Source organism: Lonchura striata, chromosome 31 (genome assembly GCF_050655825.1).
Source record: "Lonchura striata isolate lonStrDom1 chromosome 31, ASM5065582v1, whole genome shotgun sequence".
NCBI lineage: Eukaryota > Metazoa > Chordata > Aves > Passeriformes > Estrildidae > Lonchura > Lonchura striata.
The window spans coordinates 5,067,562-5,088,081 of NC_140733.1; the positions used below are offsets into that span (position 1 = coordinate 5,067,562).

Consider the following 20,520-nt stretch of genomic DNA (forward strand, 5'->3'; position numbering starts at 1 on the left):
TGTTGAACTTTTTGGGGGTTACAGAACCATTGTGGGGCACTCAATTATTGGGGGGTTGTTGAACTTTTTGGGGGTTACAGAACCATTGTGGGGCACTCAATTATTGGGGGGTTGTTGAACTTTTTGGGGGTTACAGAATCATTGGGGGGCACTCAATTATTGGGGGGTGCAGAACTTTTTGGGGGGTGCTGAACCATTGTGGATTTATTTAATTATTGGGGAGTTACTGAGCAAACGGGGCATGCTGAACTATTGGGGTGTCACATAAAATTTGGGGGAGCACTGAACCATTGGGAGGTTATTGAGCAATTGGGGGGGGGGGGGAATTACAGAACATTTGGGAGAATTCTGAATAATTGGGAGTTTTTTGAAGCGTTGTGGGGTTATTGAACTGGGGAAAACGACCTGAAAAATGGGAGGGGGGTGTCAAAAAAAAAATGGGAAGGGGCAAAAGAGGAGGAGAAGGGGTTCCCTAAAAAACTGGGGGGAAAAGGGGTTCCCTAAAAATCTGGGGTGCCTAAAGACTGGGAGAGGGGTGTCTGTCCCACTAGGGAGAAATCTGTCCTAGGGGAGAGAAAGATCCTGAAAAACTGAAAATAAAACATCCCATAAAACCTGTGGGCATGGGAGGGCACCCCAAAAACCTGAGGTACCCAAAAACTCTGGGAGGTGTGACCCAAAACAGAGAAGAATCCAAAAGAATTTGGGAAACACCCCAAACAAACTCTGGGCAAAGAGGCTCCCACGAGAACTACAGGGGTATGCCGGAATTAAAAAATAAAATTAAAAAATCAAAACCAAAAAGACACGGAGGTTCCCAGAATGATTTAAGGGGTCCCACCAACCCCCTGCACCCCCACATGAGGGAGGGATCCCCAATACCTTTTTTCCTCAGGGTTTTATCCTTGGCCACCAGCCCCAAACCCAACATTTTGGGCCCGGCCCCGTAAATCTGCAGCTTCTTCAGCTCGGGGTTCTTCTCGATGTCCTCCTCGGTGGGCTCGGGCTGAGGGACAGCGGCCTCAGGGGGGATCCCGGGGGGATTTGGGGTGCCCAGGGAGGGATTTGGGGTGTCCAGGGAGGGATTTGGGGATCCCAGGGAGGGATTTGGGGATCCCAGGGAGGGATTTGGGGATCCCAGGGAGGGATTTGGGGATCCCAGGAAAGGATTTGGGGATCCCGGGGGGATTTGGGGTGCCCAGGGAGGGATTTGGGGTGCCCAGGAAAGGATTTGGGGATCCCAGGGAGGGACTTGATGTGCCCAGGGAGGGATTTGGGGATTCCGGGGGAATCTGGGGGTCCCAGGGAGGGTTTTGGGGTGCCCAGCGAGGATTTTGGGGTGCCAAGGGAGGATTTTGGGGTGCCCAGGGAGGGATTTGGAGATCCCAGGGAGGGATTTGATGTGCCCAGGGAGTTTTGGGTTGCCCAGCGAGGATTTGGGGTGCCCAGGGAGAATTTTGGGGTGCCCAGGGAGGATTCTGGGATGCCCAGGAAGAATTTTGGGGCGCCCAGCGAGGATTTTGGGGTGCTCAGGGAGGGATTTGGAGATCCCAGGGAGGGATCTGACGTGCCTAGGGAGTTTTGGGGTGCCCAGCAAGGATTTTAGAGATCCCAGGGAGGGATTTGACGTGCACAGGGAGTTCTGGGTTGCCCAGCAAAGATTTGGGGTGCCCAAGGAGGATTCTGGGATGCCCAGGAAGTTTTGGGGTGCCCAGGAAGAATTTTGGGGTGCCCAGCGAGGATTTTGGGCTGCCCAGGGAGGGATTTGGGGATCCCAGGGAGGGATTTGACATGCCTAGGGAGTTTTGGGTTGCCCAGGGACGATTTTAGAGATCCCAGGGAGGGATTTGACGTGCCCAGCGAGGATTTTGGGGTGCCCAGCGAGGATTTTGGGGATTCTGGGGGAATCTGGGGAACCCAGCAAGGATTTGGGGGTGCCCAGGGAGGGATTTGGGGATCCCAGGGAGGGATTTGGGGTCCCCATGAAAGGATTTGGGGATCCCAGGGAGGGACTTGATGTGCCCAGGGAGGGACTTGATGTGCCCAGGGAGGGATTTGGGGATTCCGGGGGAATCTGGGGGTCCCAGGGAGGGTTTTGGGGTGCCCAGCAAGGATTTTGGGGTGCCAAGGGAGGATTTTGGGGTGCCCAGGGAGGGATTTGGAGATCCCAGGGAGGGATTTGACGTGCCCAGGGAGGATTTTGGGGTGCCCAGCGAGGATTTTGGGGTGCCCAGCGAGGATTTTGGGGTGCCCAGGGAGGGATTTGGGGATCCCAGGGAGGATTTTGGGGATCCCAGGGAGGATTTTGGGGCGCCCAGGGACGATTTTGGGGATCCCAGGGAGGATTTTGGGGCGCCCAGGGAGGATTTTGGGGTGCCCAGGGAGGATTTTGGGGCGCCCAGGGATGATTTTGGGGATCCCAGGGAGGATTTTGGGGCGCCCAGGGAGGATTTTGGGGTGCCCAGGGAGGATTTTGGGGTGCCCGGGGAGGATTTTGGGGCACCCAGGGAGGATTTTGGGGCACCCAGGGAGGATTTTGGGGATCCCAGGGAAGGACTTGACGTGCCCAGCGAGGATTTTGGGGATCCCAGGGAGGATTTTGGGGATTCCGGGGAGGATTTTGGGGCACCCAGGGAGGATTTTGGGGTGCCCAGCGAGGATTTTGGGGATTCCGGGGGAATCTGGGGATCCCAGGGAGGATTTTGGGGCACCCAGGGAGGATTTTGGGGCACCCAGGGAGGATTTTGGGGCACCCACCTCCTGCTGCAGGCGCTTGGCACGCCGGCCGTAGCTGTTGAACTTGGAGGGCTGCACGGACTGGCGCAGGGGGATGCTGTGGGGTTTGTACTCCCGGTCCTTCTCCTCGCTCTCAAAGGGCCGCGCGTGGCACTGCTGGAGGGAAGCGGGGGAACCCTCAGCGGGGTCTGGGGTACCCCCTGAAGCCCCCCAAAAACCCGGCCCTCACCACCAGGTTGGCCCCGGACTGGTACATCTCGTAGGGGTAGATGATGCGCTCGTAGTGCGCCCGCAGCAGCGAGCCGATGTTCTTGCCCGACGGGTACGAGAGGCGCTGGGCCACCCGCGCCCACCGCCGGTCCTTGCAGATGGCCTCGTAGCCACCCTCCTCCATCACCACCTGTGAGGGGACAGCGAGGGCTGAGGGACAGCCCAGGGACACCCAGAGGGACCCTGGGGCACCCAGAGGGACCCTGGGACACCCAGGGACACCCTCGTCCACCCAGAGGCACCCAGGGGCACCCGTGCCCACTGCTGGCCCTTGCAGATGGCCTCATAGCCACCCTCCTCCATCACCACCTGTGAGGGGACAGTGAGGGCTGAGGGACAGCCCAGGGACACCCAGAGGGACCCAGAGACACCCTGGGCCACCCAGGGACACCCTGAGCCCTTGCAGATGGCCTCATAGCCACCCTCCTCCATCACCACCTGAAAGGGGATAGCGAGGGCTGAGGGACAGCCCAGGGACACCCAGAGACACCCTGAGACACCCAAAGCCACCCTCAGCCCTTGCAGATGGCCTCATAGCCACCCTCCTCCATCACCACCTGAAAGGGGACAGCGAGGGCTTAGGGACAGCCCAGGGACACCCAGAGGGACCCAGGGACACCCAGAGGCACCCTGGGACACCCAGGGACACCCTCATCCACCCAGAGGCACCCTGGGACACCCAGGGGCACCCTCATCCACCCAGGGGCACCCAAGGCCACCCAGGGGCACCCAGAGGCACCCTGGGCCACCCAGGGGCACCCTCGGCCTTTGCAGATGGCGTCATAGCCACCTTCCTCATCACCACCTGCGAGGGGACAGCGAGGGCTGAAGGACAGCCCAGAGACACCCAGGGCCACTCAGAGTCACCCTGCAACACCCAGAGCCACCCAGGGCCACCCTGAGACACCCAGAGGCAGCCAGGGCCACCCTGAGACACCCAGGGCCACCCCTGGCCCTTGCAGATGACCTCGTAGCCACTCTCCTCCATCAGCACCCATGAGGGGACACTGAGGGACATTCCAGAGCCACCCAGGGCCACCCCAAAGCCACCCTGGGCCACCCCAGAGCCACCCTGGGCTACCCCTGGGTGAAGGGACACTGTCCTCAGTGAGGGGACACTAAGGGGCACAGGGACACCCCAAAGCCACCCAGGGCCGCCCTCGACCCTTGCAGATGCCCTCGTAGCCACCTTCCTCCATCATGACCCCTGAGGGGACACTGAGGGACACCCAAAGCCAGCCAGGGCTACCCCAGAGCCACCCAGGGCCACCCTAGAGCCACCCAGGGTCACCCCAGAGCCACCCAGGGCCATCCTGGGCCACCCCAGAGCCACTCTGGGCCACCCTGGGCCACCCCAGAGCCACCCGGGGTCACCCCAGAGCCACCCAGGGCCACCCCAGAGCCACCCTGGGCCACCCTAGAGCCACCCCAGGGTCACCCAGGGCCACCCCAGAGCCACCCAGGGCCACCCTAGAGCCACCCAGGGCCACCCTAGAGCCACCCAGGGTCACCCCAGAGCCACCCTGGGCCACCCTAGAGCCACCCAGGGCCACCCGGGGCCACCCCAGAGCCACCCAGGGCCACCCTAGAGCCACCCCAGGGCCACCCGGGGCCACCCCAGAGCCACCCAGGGCCACCCTAGAGCCACCCAGGGTCACCCCAGAGCCACCCTGGGCCACCCTAGAGCCACCCAGGGTCACCCCAGAGCCACCCTGGGCCACCCTAGAGCCACCCCAGGGCCACCCTGGGCCACCCCAGAGCCACCCAGGGTCACCCCAGGGCCACCCTGGGCCACCCCAGAGCCACCCAGGGCCACCCCAGAGCCACCCAGGGTCACCCTAGAGCCACCCCAGGGCCACCCTGGGCCACCCCAGAGCCACCCCAGAGCCACCCAGGACAACCCCAGAGCCACCCAGGGCCACCCCAGAGCCACCCAGGGCCACCCAGTGTCACTTGTGCCCATGGCTGGTACTTGTACCCCCCCACCCCCATCGCTGAGTACCCCAGAACTCAGCATGTTCCCCCAAAAGTGGGGACGTGACCCCCTAAATGGGGACACACCCTCCATGGGGGCACTGAACTCCTCTAAAACCAAACTTTCCCCCCAGAATAAAGAATTAATTCTCTGATTAGAAAATGCTCCCCCATTAATTCTCTGATTAGAAAAAGCTCCCCCAGGAAAAACAGCTACACCCCAAAATAAAAGATTTTTGCCACACAACCAACACCCTAAATACAAAAATATCTTCCAAAAAACCAAAATACTCCTCAAAAACACAATTAAATTCCTAAATGGGAAAATCAAATAAATTTCTAAATGAGAAAATACCCCCAAAAAGAATAATTAACCCCCCCCAAATGAGAACACGCCTCCACAGGGGGCAATCACCCCCCCCAATAAAACATAAACCCCCAGAGGAAAAAATCACCCCTCCAGATCAGAAAACACCCCTAAATTTGGGGGAATGAACCCCCAAAACAGGAAAACCCTCCCCCCAGGAGACAATTTCCACCGAGGGGGGCCCCTTCCCCAACACCCCCCCAAGGTGTGACCCCCACTTTGCCCCCCCCTCACCTTGCTGAGGCTGTAGAGGTCGAGGATGCGCCGCTCCACGTTGGGAATTTTGAGGGAGGAGCCCTGGATTTCCCAAAATTTGGCGATCTGGTCCAGGTAATTCAGCTTCACCCGGGTCTGCGCCTGGAGGAGGAAATTGGGGTGCAAAAATGTGGGGTGAGACCTGTGCACAGCCCAAAATCGGCCCCCCCAAAAATCCTCACCCCGCTCACCTCCAGCTCGTTGAGCCGCTGGATGCGGGGGGTGAACCTGAAGTTGTCGACCTCGACAGCAAACGGGGGCTGCCAGTCCTGGGGGGGCAAAATTTGGGGGGTCAGGCACGGGCAGAGGGGCGCACAGCCCAAATTTGGGGGGGCACAGAGAACACACAGCCCAAATTCAGGGCACACGGCTCAAATTTGGGGGGGCACAGAGAACACACAGCCCAAATTCAGGGCACACGGCCCAAATTTGGGGGGGCACAGAGAACACACAGCCCAAATTCAGGGCACACGGCTCAAATTTGGGGGGCACAGAGAACACACAACCCAAATTTGAGGGGCAAATTTGGGGCACACAGCCCAAATTTTAGGGGTGGGGGGGGCACAGAGAACACATAACCCAAATTTTGGGGGGTAAATTTGGGGCACACAGCCCACATTTTGGGGGGGGGGGCACAGAGGATGAACAGCCAAATTTTGAGCGGCAAATTTTGGGGGGCACAGAGAACACACAACCCAAATTTGGGGCGGGGGGGGCACAGAGAACACACAGCCCAAATTTGGGGGGCACAGAGAACACACAGCCCAAATTTTGGGGGGTACAGAGAACACACAGCCCAAATTTTGAGGGGCAAATTTGGGGGGCACAGAGAACACACAGCCCAAATTTTGAGGGGCAAATTTGGGGGGGCACAGAGAACACACAGCCCAAATTTGGGGGGCACAGAGAACACACAGCCCAAATTTGGGGGGCACAGAGAACACACAGCCCAAATTTGGGGGGGTACAGCCAAAATTTGGGGGGGCACAGGGAACACACAACCCAAATTTTGAAGGGCAAATTTGGGGGGGGGCATAGGGAACCCACAGCCCAAATTTTGGGGGGCAGCAGCCTTGGGCACCCCCAGCGTGGCACAGACAGGGCAGCCCTGGGAGCTTCACAGGGAAAAATCCCCAAATTTAGGGGGGTTCAGGAGCAACACCCCCCCACACCGAGTCTTGCGGGGAGAATGCACAGCCCAAATTTGGGCTACGTGCCCCAAATTTAGTAAATTTAGGACACACAGCCCAAGTCTGGGGGGTACAGAGGACAAACAGCACAAATTTGGGGGGCATGGTTCAAATTTGGGGGCACAGAGAACACACAGCCCAAATTTTGGGGGGCACAGAATCACACAGCCAAAATTTGGGGGGCACAGAGAACACACAGCCCAAATTTTGGGGGTTACAGCCCAAATTTAGGGAGGGGGCACAGAGAACACACAGCCCAAATTTTGGGGGGTACAGCCCAAATTTAGGGAGGGGGCACAGAGAACACACAGCCCAAATTTGAGGGGTAAATTTTGGAGGGCACAGAGAACACACAGCCCAAACTTTGGTGCACACAGCCAAAATTTTGGGGGGCACAAAGAACACACAGCCCAAATTCGAGGGGCAAATTTTGGAGGCGGGGGGGCACAGAGAACACACAGCCCAAATTTGAGGGGTAAATTTTGGGGGAACAGAGAACACACAGCCCAAATTTTGAGGGGCAAATTTGGGGCACACAGCCCAAACTTTGGGGGGGGGCACAGAGAACACACAGCCCAAATTTTGACGAGTAAATTTTGGGGGGTACAGAGAACACACAGCCCAAATTTTGGTGCACACAGCTAAAATTTTGTGGGGCACAGAGAACACACAGCCCAAATTTTGGGGTGGGGGCACAGAGAACACACAGCCAAAATTTGAGGGGTAAATTTTGGGGGGCACAGAGAACACACAGCCCAAATTTTGGGGGGGGGCACAGAGAACACACAGCCCAAATTTTGGGGGGGGCACAGAGAACACACAGCGCAAATTTGTGGGGGGGGGGCACAGAGAAGACACAACCCAAATTTTGAGGGGCAAATTTGGGGCACACAGCCCAAATTTTGAGGGGGGCACAGAGAAGACACAACCTAAATTTTGAGGGGTAAATTTTGGGGGGCACAGAGAACACGCTGCCCAAAATTTGGGAGGCACAGAGGACACACAGCCCAAATTATTTGGGGCACAGAGAACACACAGACAAAATTTGGGGGGCGCAGAGAACACACAATGAAAATTTTAGGGGTAAATTTTGGGGAGGGGGGGCACAGAGAACCCACAACCCAAATTTTGAGGGGCAAATTTGGGGGCACACAGCCCAAATTTTGGGGGGGCGAGGTGTCATCACCCCCAACCTCCCACAGGAAGATCAGCCCTGGAGAAGGCTGGAAGGAAAACGGGGTGGGAAATGGGGGGGTCGCACCCCAAATTCGTGCCCACCCCCCCCAAAAGCCCGCAGCGAGGGCCACCCCCGCACCCTGGGGTGGGGTGGGGACACCGGGGGTGCCCCGCGGGGCCGGTGACGCCTGCACGGCCCGGCCCGGCCCTCCCGGAAACCTTCCCCGAGCAGCGGGACCGGCTCGGCCCGTCCCGACCCCCCCGGGGTGGCGACAAGGGACCCCCCCGGGGTGGCGACAGAGCGCGACCACCCCCCAAAAAAATAAAATTCCCAAAAAACCAGCCGGGAAATGGAAAGGGAGGAAGCGCTGTCGGTGAGGATGGGGGGGGGGTCGCTCGCCACCTAACCCCCCCCCCCGTGGCCACACGGTTCTCCCCCGGTTCTCCCCGGTTCTCCCCCAATACCGGGGGTCGCTGACCGAGCCCGGGACCCCCCCCCGGAGCGGCCGGACCCCCCCCCGAGCACGCAGACAAAGGCTCGGCGCTGGCGCCATATTGGCCGTGTCACTGTTGTTGTTGTGAGGCCGCGGGGGGGGCGCGCCGGGACCCCCCCCCACAAAGGAAGACACCGGGACCCCTCCCCCGTTCTCCCCCCCACCCATGAAAACGAGGGGTTGTGGAGTTGGGGGAGGGGGGGACACGGAAATGGGGGGGAGGGGGGGGCTGGGTCCCCTCCCCCACCACGAGGTTTGGGATGTGCAGGACCCCCCCCAAAATCCACCTCCCCCCCCCCCAATATCCCTAAAAAGGGGAGGGGGCATTTACACCCCCCCCCCACAAGCAGATACAGCCCCCCCGCCGTGTGGATTTAGCCCCCCAAATTTGGGTCACCCCCACCCCCCCAAATTCATAAATGCCCCCCCCCCGGGGTATTTCCTACCCCCCCCAGAATGCAGCAGGAGCATGGGGGGGGTGAATTACTGCCCTGGTGGGGTTCATTCCACCCCCCAAAATTACTAATTACTCCTGGGGGGGGGGGGGGGTCATTAACTCATTAACCCCCTCCCCCACCAAAAAAAAGGACAAATTGCTCCGGTGGGAAAGGAATTAAGGAATTAACCCCCCCCCCCCCCAAACTGGTATCGTGCCACCCCATGGGGGCGATCCCAACACAAAATAATAAAAGCGATTATCCCCCGAAATAGAAAATATTCCCCCACCCCCAGGGGAGAGAAACCCCCCCAAAAACGGGGGGAGGGGGCAGTTCCCACCCCCCCAAATTTAGAAACGACCCCACCAAAGGGACAACCTATGGTGGTGGTGGGGGGCACGTACTCCAAACCCCACACCCGAGGGAGGGGAGAGCCCCCAAACCCCCCTCCCCACCACAGGACGGGGGGGGTCCCCAAACCGCCCCCCCCCCCAAAACACTCACGGCCGGGGGTCGGATTTTGCAGATCCCGCTTTTCTCGGCGATCGGGCGGATCTTGGCGATGTAACCCAGGGGGTCGCTGAACTCGGCCCAGCTGGGCTCGAACACGGGACATTCCGGCGGGGGCAAAAAGTCCTCGGGGGGCTCCGCTTCTCCCGGCGGCCACGGCGACGACCCCCACTCCCCGCGGGGACCCCCGAGGGGCCGCCGGGCCTTGCTGTCCTCGGCGCCGGGCCGCTCCCCGCCGCGGGCCCCGCGCTCCTCCGCCGCTTTGCGGGGGCTCCGCTCCTCGCCCGGGGGGCGCCCCCCGGGGCCTTTCCCCGGTCCCCCCCCGCCCTTACCCCGCGGTTCGCCCCCGGCCCGGGGCGGGCGCGGGGCGCTCGCGGCCTTCTCGTCCGCGGCCGCTTTGGGGGGCGCTGCCGCCGGCCGGGGGGGTCCCGCGTCCCCGGAGGGCTCCGGGCCCCCCCAGTCCGCGCCGCGGCCCCGCTTGGGCTCCTCGTCCCCGTCGGGCGGCGGCGGGGGGACCCACGGCGGGGATCCCCCCGGGCCGGGCCCCCACTCGGCCCAGCCGGTCCCTGCGCGCTGCTGCTCCTCCTCCTCCATCCCTCGCACCGAGGGGAGCCGGGGGGGGTTCCCGGGCTGCCCGCCGGGACCCCCTCAGGGGGCCATGGAGGCCCCGCCGCCCCCGCGCCGCCCCCTCACAGGCCGCGGGCCGCCTCCCCCCCCACCCCGACTCCAACCGCGGGGAAACGGGGGGGTCAGGACAGCGCCCGCGAGCTCCGCCGAGCCGCCGGCCCCTCCGCGGTCCCTCCGCCGCCCCACCGGCCCGTCCAGCCCCGCCGCCCCGCGCTCCGGCCGCCTCACAGCCGAGGCCTGCCCGGTCCCCCCGGCCGGGCCGCCGCCGCCATCTTGGGTCCTCCTCCTCCTGCCGCCCGCCCCCCGCCCGCGCGCACGCGCGCACTGCGCAGGCGCGGCCGCGCACGCCGTCCCGAGCGGTGAGGTGAAGCCGCGTGTCCTTCCGCCGCGGGAACGGGACGGGCGCCGAGCGCCGCCACAGCGCCGCGAGCGCCGGCGAGAGCGGGAACAGAGAGAGGCGGGAACAGCACCGGAGCCTCCCTGCCGCGGTCCGGGTGGCGGGAGGCGGTGTGGCGGGATGAAGGACGGGAAATAGTCCTCCAGGCTCCGCCCCCCCCGCGGCGGAGGGATCCGCGGCAGCGCTCGCCTCCGCGGCTGGGTCAGCGCAGGGGCCGGGACTTGATGTGCACGTTTAAAGGGACGCACGGCGCATGCGCGCCCGGCGGCAGCGGGGAGGGCGGGGTCAGGCCGAGGGGCGGGGCTTGTGACGTCACGCTCCTTTACGCCACGCCCTCCCCGAAGACCCCCATGGACCCTAAAGACCCCTATGGACCCTTATGGACCCTATAGACCCCATATAGACCCCTATGGACCCCCAGGGACCCTCATGGACCCTATAGAGCCCCATGGACCCCTATGGACCCTTAGGGACCCTATAGACCCCTATAGACCCCTATAGACCCCTATGGACCCTTAGGGACCCTATACACCCCTATGGATCCTTATGGACTCTTATGAATCCTATACACCCCTATGGACCCCCAGAGACCTTCATGGACCCTATAGAGCCCCATGGACCCCTATGGACCCTTAGGGACCCCAAAGACCCCTATGGACTCTTATGGACCCTATGGACCCCCACGGACCCTCATGGACCCTATAGAGCCCCACAGACCCTTATGGACCCTTAGGGACCCTATAGACCCCTATGGATCCTTATGGACTCTTATGGACCCTATAGACCCCTATGGATCCCCAGGGACCCTCATGGACCCTATAGAGCCCCATGGACCCTATAGACCCCTATGGATCCCCAGGGACCCTCATGGACCCTATAGAGCCCCATGGACCCCTATGGACCCTTAGGGACCCTATAGACCCCTATGGACTCTTATGGACCCTATAGATCCCCACAGGACCCCCATATCTCCTGTAGTCCTGCAGCCCCTAAGGATTCCCAGGACCTATATAAACCCTGTGGCCCCTATAGCCCTCAGGGACCCCTATAAGCCTCAGGGACCCCTATAGCCCCAACAACCCCTATAGCTCCCATGGCTCCTAAAACTTTCATAATCCCTATAGCTCCCATGGCCCCTATAGGCCTCAGGGACCCCTTTAGGCCTCAGGGACCCCTACAGCCCCCAGGCCCCCTATAACCCCCATAGCCTCCATTGCCCCTATGGCCCCATATGCCCAAGGACCCCTAGAGTCCCTATAGCCTCTATAGCTCTAACGGCCCCTATAGCCTCCAGGACCCCTATAACCACCATGGCCCCTATATCTGCAAGGACCCCTATAGCCCCCATAGCCTTGATAGCCCCCATAGCCCCTATATCCCCAGGGATGCCTAAAACCCCCATGGCCCCTATAGTCCCTATAGCCTTGATAGCCCCCAGGACCCCTATAGCCCCCAGGACCCCTATAGCCCCCATGGCCCCTATAGCCCCCAGAACACCTATATCCCCAAGGACCCCTATAGTCCCCAGGACCCCTATAGCCCCCATAGCTCCCATAGCACCCAGGACCCCTATAACCCCCAGGACCCCTATAGCCCCCATAGCCCCTATATCCTCCAGGACCCCTATAACCCCCAGGACCCCTATATCCCCCAGGACCCCTATAGCCCCCATAGCCCCTATATCCCCCAGGACCCCTATAGCCCCCATAGCCCCTATATCCTCCAGGACCCCTATATCCCCAAGGACCCCTATAACCCCCAGGACCCCTATAGCCCCCATAGCCCCTATATCCTCAAGGATCCCTATAACCCCCAGGACCCCTATAGCCCCCATAGCCCCTATATCCTCCAGGACCCCTATATCCCCAAGGACCCCTATAGCCCCCAGGACCCCTATAGCCCCCATGGCCCCTATATCCCCAAGGACCCCTATAAACCCCCATGGCCCCTACAGCCCCCGTAGCCCCCAGAACCTCCACAACCCCATGGTCCCTATAACACCCCCTATACCCCCCCAGACCTCTCCCATCCCCCTATCCCCCTCCCCACCCCATCCATCCCCTATAGCCCCCATAGGCGTGTCCCGCCCCCCAAAAAATCGCTCGCGGGGGGGGCCGGCCGGTCCGTTTATGAAGCATCAAATATACAGTCTCTTATATACAGGGCCCGGCGCGGGCGCATGCGGGTGCCTGGGGGGCTCCCCGGGGGGGTCCGGCCGCCTGGGACCCCCCCCAAAAATCCCCCGGGGGGACCCCAGGCGGCCGGGGGGGTGGGTCGGGGGTCGGAGGAGGAGTGGGGGGGGGAGGTTAAAGTGCCATGTGACATTCAGCCTGAGCTGGGAACGGGGTGGGGTGGGGGGGATTTGGGGTTTTGGGGGTGGAGGGGGGGGGGGCAGCATCGCTGCCGGACCCCCGGGATGGTGATGGGGAGGGGGGTTTGGGGTCACCCGGTTTTCCGGGGACCCCCCCTCCCTCCCCAGCCACGCTCCCGGGGGGAGGGCGCGAGCAGCCGAACACGAGCCACGTGCAGGTTTTTTGGTTTTTTTTTGGGGGGGTGGACATGGGGGGGTTACAAAAAGAACCACCGCGTCCAGCAGGCCGGCGGGGGTTGGGGGGGGCGCTCAGACCACCGTGCTGATGCGGTTCCCCCCCTTGGGTTTGGGGGGTCCCTGGCCGGCCTGGGCCAGGGGCGAGGTGGGGCCGGCGGGCGAGTGGGGGCTCAGGGGGGTGTGGGGCGATGGGGGCGGCAGGGGGGGGTAGGAAGGGTGGGGGGGGATGGGCGAGTGGGGGGGCGCGTGGTGGTGGTGATGGTGGTGATGGTGGTGATGGGGAGGGGGCGCCGCCCCACCTCCTCCTCCTCCTCCTCCTCCCCCCCCCTCAAAGCCCCCCCGGCCGGACCCCCAACTCCGCCGCCCCCCCCCCCGAAGACGAAATGCTTGGCGGGGGCGGGGGGCGGCGGCGGCGGGTGGTGGTGCGGGGGGGGCCCGGGCGGGTACGCGTGGGGCAGCCCGTGGTGGGCTGGGGCGGGGCTGTAGAGGGGCAGGGGGGACAGCGGCTGCCGGGGGGCGCCGGGCGGAGCCCCCCCCCTTTTCCCGGGCCGGTGCAGGGTGTAATGGGGGTGCGGTGGGGGGAACCCCCCGCCGGGGGGGCCGTGCTGTTGAGGGGGCGCCGATAACGGCGGGGTGGGCCCGCCGTGGAAGCGCGGGGGGGCCCCGGCGGCGATGGCCGGCAGCGGCGGGGGGGGCGCGGGGCGGCTGGGAGGGGGCGGCTGCTGCGGGTACGGGGGGGGCGGCGGAGGGCCGGGACCCCCGCCCGCTCCCGCCGCGGCCCCCCCGGGACCCCCGTGGCAATACTGGGCGTGCAGCGCCTGCAGCTTGGAGGGAGCCTCGGGGGGCGCGGCGGGCGGGGGGTGGTGGTGGTGGTGGTGATGCGAGGAAGACGCCGAGGACGAGGAGGCCGAAGCCGAGGTGGGACCCCCCGCGCCCGGGGGGGGCCCCGCGGGGCCTTTTCCGCGGCGGCTGCCGAAGAGCGAGCCCAGGAAGGACGAGGAGTTGGAGACCGGCCGGGCCGGGGGTTTGTAGCCCCCCTCGGGGGTCGCCGCCGGCCCGCCCGGGCCCCCCCGCGCCTGCGGCCGGGGGCTGCTGATGATGGAGCCCTGCGAGGGGGCGGGGTCAGCGCGCCGAAGCCACGCCCACTCGCGCGTTGGCCCCGCCCATTCTGCCTGCAAGCCACGCCTCCCGCTCATTAGCCACGCCCCCCCCGAGCAACAAGCTGAGCGCTCATTGGTGGATAGGTGCGTCCATCAGTGGGTGGCCCCACCCCCGGAGCGCGCGTGGTCACGCCCATCCAGCCAGGCCACGCCCATTTTCCAGGTGAGGGGCGGGGCTAAAGTGGGCGGGGTTGGGGTGGCATTGAGGGGGTGACAGCAGGGGTGGCACTGGGTGACACTCGGGGGGTGTGGCACTCAGAGGGTGACACTCAGAGGGTGTGACAAGGGTGTGGCACTCAGGGGGTGACGTTCAGGGGGTGACATTGGGGAGGGTGTGGCACTCAGGGGTGGCACTTGGTGTGACAAGGGTGTGGCACTCAGGGGGTGACATTGGGGGTGTGACAAGGGTGTGGCACTCAGGGTGTGGCACTCAGGGGGTGACATTAGGGTTGTGGCACTCAGAGGTGGCACTCAGGGGGGTGACAGGGGTGTGACATTGGGATGTGGCACTCGGGGTGACAGGGGTGGCACTCAGGGTGTGACATTGGGGGTGTGACATTAGGGGTGTGGCACTCAGGGTGTGACATTGGGGGTGTTGGCACTCGGGGGTGACAGGGGTGGCACTCAGGGTGTCAGGGGGTGTGACATTAGGGGTGTGGCACTCAGGGTGTGACATTGGGGTGTGACATTGGGGGTGTGGCACTCAGGGGTGGCACTCAGGGTGTGACACTGGGGGTGTGGCACTCAGGGTGTGACATTGGGGTGTGACATTGGGGGTGTGGCACTCGGGGTGGCACTCAGGGGAGTGACAGGGGTGTGACATTGGGGGTGTGGCACTCAAGGTGTGACACTGGGGGTGTGGCACTCGGGGTGGCACTCAGGGGGTGACATTGTGGTGTGACATTGGGGTGTGGCACTCAGGATGGCACTCAGGGTGGCACTGTCCCCTCACCTCGATGGTGCTGTCCAGGGACCCCACGCTGTTCCGCCGGCCCCGCTTGCCTGGGGGGGGGGGAGCAGTGAGAGGAGACCCCCAGGGGACCCCCCAAATCCCCCCAGGACCCCCAAAACCCCCCAGGACCCCCCCAAATCCCCCCAGGGCACCCCAAATCCCCCCAGGACCCTCCAAATCCCCCCAGGACCTTCCAAATCCCCCCAGGACCCCCAAAACCCCCCAGGACCCCCCCAAATCCCCCAAGGGCACCCCAAATCCCCCAGGACCCCCGAAACCCCCCAGGACCCCCCAAATCCCCCCAAGATCCTCCAAATCCCCCCAGGGCACTCCAAATCCCCCCAGGACCCCCCCAAATCCCCCCAGGGCACCCCAAATCCCCCCCAAGGAGATCCCAAACTCCCTCCCAGTCCCTCCCAGTGCCCCCAGTCTCTCCCAATCCCTCCCAGTCCCCCTCCCAGTTTGTCCCAGTTTGTCCCAGTCCCTCCCAATCCCTCTCCCAGTCCCTCCCAGCAGCTCCCAACCCCTCTCCCAGTCCCTCCCAGTGGCTCCCAGTCCCTCCTAGTGCCCCCAGTCTCTCCCAATCTCTCCCAGTCCCCCTCCCAGTCCCTCCCAGTCCCTCCCAGTCCCTCCCAATCCCCTTCCCAATCCTTCCCAGTGGCTCCCAGTCCCTCCTAATCTCCTCCCAGTCCATCCCAGTCCATCCCAGTCCCTCCCAGAGTTTCCCAGTCCCTCCCAGCGGCTCCCAACCCCTCTCCCAGTGCCTCCCAGTGGCTCCCAGTGGCTCCCAGTGCTCCCAGTCTCACCGCTGTCGGACAGGTCTCGCAGGGAGCTGCTCAGGGCGCTGCGTTTGAGCCCCTCGGCCCCGAACGCCTCCTCCAGGCTGCTGCGGCTGAGCCCGTTCAGCGCCTCCCGGGGCGGCCCCGCGGCCCGCGGCCCCGCCACGCCCTTCTGCTTCTCCAGTTCGGCTGGGGGGGACACCAGTAAGGACCAGTAACCACCAGTGACCCCCAGTAACCACCAGTGACCCCCAGTACACCCCCACTAACCCCCAGAGCAACCCCAGTTACAGCAGTGCCCCGCGGCCCCGCCACGCCCTTCTGCTTCTCCAGTTCGGCTGGGGGGGACACACCAGTAACCACCAGTAACCCCCAGTACACCCCCAGTCACACCAGTACACCCCCAGTCACACCAGGGCCCCGCGGCCCCACCACGCCCTTCTGCTTCACCAGTTCGGCTGGGGGGGACACCAGTAAGGACCAGTAACCCCCAGTGACCCCCAGTACACCCCCAGTCACACCAGTACACCCCCAGTACACCCCCAGTCACACCAGGGCCCCGCGGCCCCGCCACGCCCTTCTGCTTCTCCAGTTCGGCTGGGGGGACACCAGTAAGGACCAGTAAGGACCAGTAACCACCAGTGACCCCCAGTGACCCCCCAGTAACCACCAGTGAGTCCCCAGTCACACCAGTGACCACCAGTACACCCCCAGCATTCCCAGGCTCCTTTTCCAGTGCTCCCAGTGCCCATCCCAGTGCTCCCAGTGCTCCCAGTCCATCCCAGTGCTCCCAGTGCCCTTTGCAGGGTCAACTTTGGTGCTCCCAGTGCCCCTCCCAGTGCTCCCAGTGCCCATTTCAGTGCTCCCAGTGCCTCTCCCAGTGCTCCCAGTGCCCCTCCCAGTGCTCCCAGTCCTTCCAGTGCCCCTTGCAGGACCAATTTTGGTTCTCCCAGTGCCCCTCCCAGCACTCCCAGTGCTCCCAGTCCTCCCAGTGCCCCTCCCATTGCTCCCAGTCCTTCCAGTGCCCCTTGCAGGGCCAATTTTGGTGCTCCCAGTGCCCCTCCCAGTGCTCCCAGTGCTCCTGGTGCCCTTCCCAGTGCTCCCAGCGCCCCTTCCAGTGCCCCTAGTGCCCATTTTGGTGCTCCCAGTGCTCCCAGTGCCCCTCCCAGCACTCCCAGTGCCCCTCCCAGCACTCCCAGTGCCCTTCCCAGCGCTCCCAGTGCCCCTCCCAGTGCCCCCAGTGCCCATTTTGGTGCTCCCAGTGCCCCTCCCAGCGCTCCCAGTGCCCCTCCCAGTGCCCCCAGTGCCCATTTCGGTGCTCCCAGTGCCCTCCCAGCGCTCCCAGTGCCCTCCCAGCGCTCCCAGTGCCCCCAGTGCCCTTCCCAGCACTCCCAGTGCCCTTCCCAGCGCTCCCAGTGCCCCTCCCAGCACTCCCAGTGCCCTTCCCAGCGCTCCCAGTGCCCCTCCCAGTGCCCCCAGTGCCCATTTTGGTGCTCCCAGTGCCCATTTCGGTGCTCCCAGTGCCCTCCCAGTGCCCCCAGTGCTCACCCTCCACCCGGTACTTCTCCATCTCCTGCACCTCGGCCACCGACTCGCGCAGGTCGCTGGCGAAGCGCAGCCGGTCCTGGGGGCTCGGGGCGTTGAACACGATCAGCACCTTGCGCTCGCCGCCCGGCGCCGCCGACAGCAGCTTGATCCCGAACTGGTAATCTGGGGGGCACGGGGTCAGGGGCACCCCCAAAGGGACAGGGACACCCCTAAAAATCACCCAGCGTGATCCCAAACTGGTAATCTGGGGGGCACGGGGTCAGGGACACCCCCAAAGGGACAGGGACACCCCTAAAAATCACCCAGCGTGATCCCGAACTGGTAATCTGGGGGGCACGGGGTCAGGGGCACCCCCATGGGGTCAGGGACACCCCTAAAAATCACCCAGCGTGATCCCAAACTGGTAATCTGGGGGGCACGGGGTCAGGGACACCCCCAAAGGGACAGGGACACCCCTAAAAATCACCCAGCGTGATCCCGAACTGGGAATCTGGGGGGCACGGGGTCAGGGACACCCCCAAAGGGACAGGGACACCCCTAAAAATCACCCAGTGTGATCCCGAACTGGGAATCTGGGGGGCACGGGGTCAGGGACACCCCCAAAGGGACAGGGACACCCCTAAAAATCACCCAGTGTGATCCCGAACTGGGAATCTGGGGGGGCACGGGGTCAGGGGGTCAGGGACACCCCTAAAAATCACCCAGCGTGATCCCGAACTGGGAATCTGGGGGGCACGGGGTCAGGGACACCCCCAAAGGGACAGGGACACCCCTAAAAATCACCCAGCGTGATCCCGAACTGGGAATCTGGGGGGCACGGGGTCAGGGACACCCCCATGGGGTCAGGGACACCCCTAAAAATCACCCAGCGTGATCCCGAACTGGGAATCTGGGGGGCACCAGGGTGAGGGGGACAGGGACACCCCCAACGGGACAGGGACACCCCCACAGGAACACCCAGCTTGATCCCGAACTGGGAATCTGGGGCGCACGGGGTCAGGGACACCCCACAATGTTCTTTGGGGTGCTGTGGGGCTCTTTGGGGTGCTGTGGGTTTTTTTTTGGGGTGCTGTGGGGTTCTTTGGGGTGCTGCAGGGCTCTTTGAGGTGCTGTGGGGTTTTTTGGGGTGCTATAGGATTCTTTGGGGTGCTTTTGGGTTATTTGGGGTGCTTTAGGGTTCTTTGAGCTGGTGTTTGGTTTTTTGCGGTGCTGCGGGGCTCTTTGGGGTGCTGTGGGGTTTTTTGGGGTGCAGTTGGGTTCTTTGGGGTGCTGTTGGTTTTTTTGGGGTGCTGTGGGGTTTTTTGGGGTGCTGTTGGGTTCTTTGGGGTGCTGTTGGTTTTTTTGGCGGTGCCGTAGGATTTTTTGGGGTGCTCTGGGGTCCTTTGGGGTGCTGTGGGGTTTTTTGGGGTGCCGTGGGGCTCACAGGCGTTCTGGAAGAGCTGCATGTGCATCTCCACCAGCGGGAAGCTCTGCCGGAAGCTGTAGGTCACCAGGATCTTCTTCTTCTGGAAGATCTTCGTCACCTGCCGAGGCCACGGGGGTCACCAGGGACCCTTGGACCACCCCGGGACCCCCCGGGACCCCCCGGGACCACCCCGGGACCCCCCGGGACCCCCCGCTCACCACCAGGAGGTCGTTGAAGAGGAAAACCTCGCGCTGGTGCAGCCCCAGGCGCTGGGGCCGGTTGGGGTCGGGCACCTCGTAGAGTTGGCAGCAGCAGACCAGGCGGCGGTGGGGCAGGGACAGCACCTGGGGGCACATCTGGGGTCACAGCTGGGGACACAGCTGGGGTGGGACACAGCTGGGGGCACATCTGGGGTCATAGCTGGGGTGGGACACACCTGGGGACACATCTGGGGCAGGGACAGCACCTGGGGGCACATCTGGGGTCACATCTGGGGGCACATCTGGGGTGGGACACAGCTGGGGGCACATCTGGGGTGGGACAGCACCTGGGGGCACAGCTGGGGTTGCATCTGGGGTGGGACACGTCCCACAGAGTCCCCCGGAGAAGGTGAGGATGGTGCCCTTGGACCTTCACTGGGGTCACCAAGAGCGTGGCCACGTTGGGTCACCCCAAATGTCCCACAGGGGACCCCAAATGTCCCACGGGGGTCACTTCAAGGGTCACCCAAATGTCCCATGGGGTCACTTCAAGTTCACCCGAAATGTCCCATGGGGTCACTTCAAGGGTCACCCAAATGTCCACAGGGGTCACTTCAAGGGTCACCCAAATGTCCCATGGGGTCACTTCAAGGGTCACCCAAATGTCCCACAGGGGTCATTTGAAGGGTCACCCAAATGTCCCACAGGGGTCACTTCAAGGGTCACCCCGAATGTCCACATGGGGTCACTTCAAGGGTCACCCAAATGTCCACAGGGGTCACTTCAAGGGTCACCCCAAATGTCCCACAGGGGTCACTTCAAGGGTCACCCCAGAACTTCCCAGGGACACCCCAGGGTGGGGATGGTGCCCTTGGATCTTCACTGGAGTCACCAAGAGCATGGCCACGTTGGGTCACCCCGAATGTGCCACAGGGGTCACCAAGAGGGTCACCCAAATGTCCCATGGGGTCATTTGAAGGGTCACCCAAATGTCCCACAGGGGTCACTTCAAGGGTCACCCCGAATGTCCACATGGGGTCACTTCAAGGGTCACCCAAATGTCCCATGGGGTCACTTCAAGTTCACCCGAAATGTCCCATGGGGTCACTTCAAGGGTCACCCGAAATGTCCCATGGGGTCACTTCAAGGGTCACCCCGAATGTCCCACAGGGGTCACTTCAAGGGTCACCCCAAATGTCCCACATGGAGCCCATCCAGTGTCCCCCAAGGGTCACCTGGATCATCCCACATTGGTCACCTGGAATGTGTCCCATGGGCCACCTAGAACCTGTCCCACGTGTCACCTAGAACATCCCACCCACGGGTCACCTGCAACATCCTTGCCACAGGATCTCCTGGAATGTTGGAACATCTCCCCCGGGTGACCTAGAACATCCTCCCCACCACAGGATCACCTGGAATGTCTCCTTTGGGTGGCCTAGAACCCGTCCCATGGGGTCACCTGGGACACCCCCCGTGGGTCCCACCCCCCGGG

The 20,520-nt window shown here is 63.3% G+C and overlaps 2 protein-coding genes across 5 annotated transcripts in view; both read right to left on the reverse strand.

The window, feature by feature from the left end:
• The window catches only part of KDM5C (lysine demethylase 5C), a 38,623-nt gene extending 28,324 nt beyond the window's left edge, over window positions 1-10,299 (reverse strand). Inside the window, exons 1-6 of one of the 3 annotated variants that reach the window (XM_085563762.1) lie at window positions 9,404-10,299; window positions 5,794-5,871; window positions 5,582-5,704; window positions 2,966-3,136; window positions 2,758-2,889; window positions 883-1,006 (exon numbers count right to left, since the gene is read on the reverse strand). In XM_085563762.1, coding sequence (XP_085419888.1) covers window positions 883-1,006; window positions 2,758-2,889; window positions 2,966-3,136; window positions 5,582-5,704; window positions 5,794-5,871; window positions 9,404-10,003 — 1,228 coding nt within the window. In that variant the 5' untranslated portion in view covers window positions 10,004-10,299. Of the gene's footprint in view, window positions 1-882; window positions 1,007-2,757; window positions 2,893-2,965; window positions 3,137-5,581; window positions 5,705-5,793; window positions 5,872-9,403 lie in introns of all 3 variants that reach the window. The other 2 variants (XM_085563761.1, XM_085563760.1) reach the window with 2 other exon arrangements.
• A 2,243-nt stretch (window positions 10,300-12,542) lies between these two features.
• The window catches only part of LOC110482320 (IQ motif and SEC7 domain-containing protein 2), a 29,522-nt gene continuing 21,544 nt past the window's right edge, over window positions 12,543-20,520 (reverse strand). The window contains exons 11-16 of one of the 2 annotated variants that reach the window (XM_085563763.1): window positions 19,044-19,169; window positions 18,844-18,943; window positions 17,421-17,582; window positions 15,900-16,061; window positions 15,094-15,143; window positions 12,543-14,087 (exon numbers count right to left, since the gene is read on the reverse strand). In XM_085563763.1, coding sequence (XP_085419889.1) covers window positions 13,152-14,087; window positions 15,094-15,143; window positions 15,900-16,061; window positions 17,421-17,582; window positions 18,844-18,943; window positions 19,044-19,169 — 1,536 coding nt within the window. In that variant the 3' untranslated portion in view covers window positions 12,543-13,151. Of the gene's footprint in view, window positions 14,088-15,093; window positions 15,144-15,899; window positions 16,062-17,420; window positions 17,583-17,696; window positions 17,747-18,843; window positions 18,944-19,043; window positions 19,170-20,520 lie in introns of those variants that run through there. The other variant, XM_085563764.1, reaches the window with a different exon arrangement.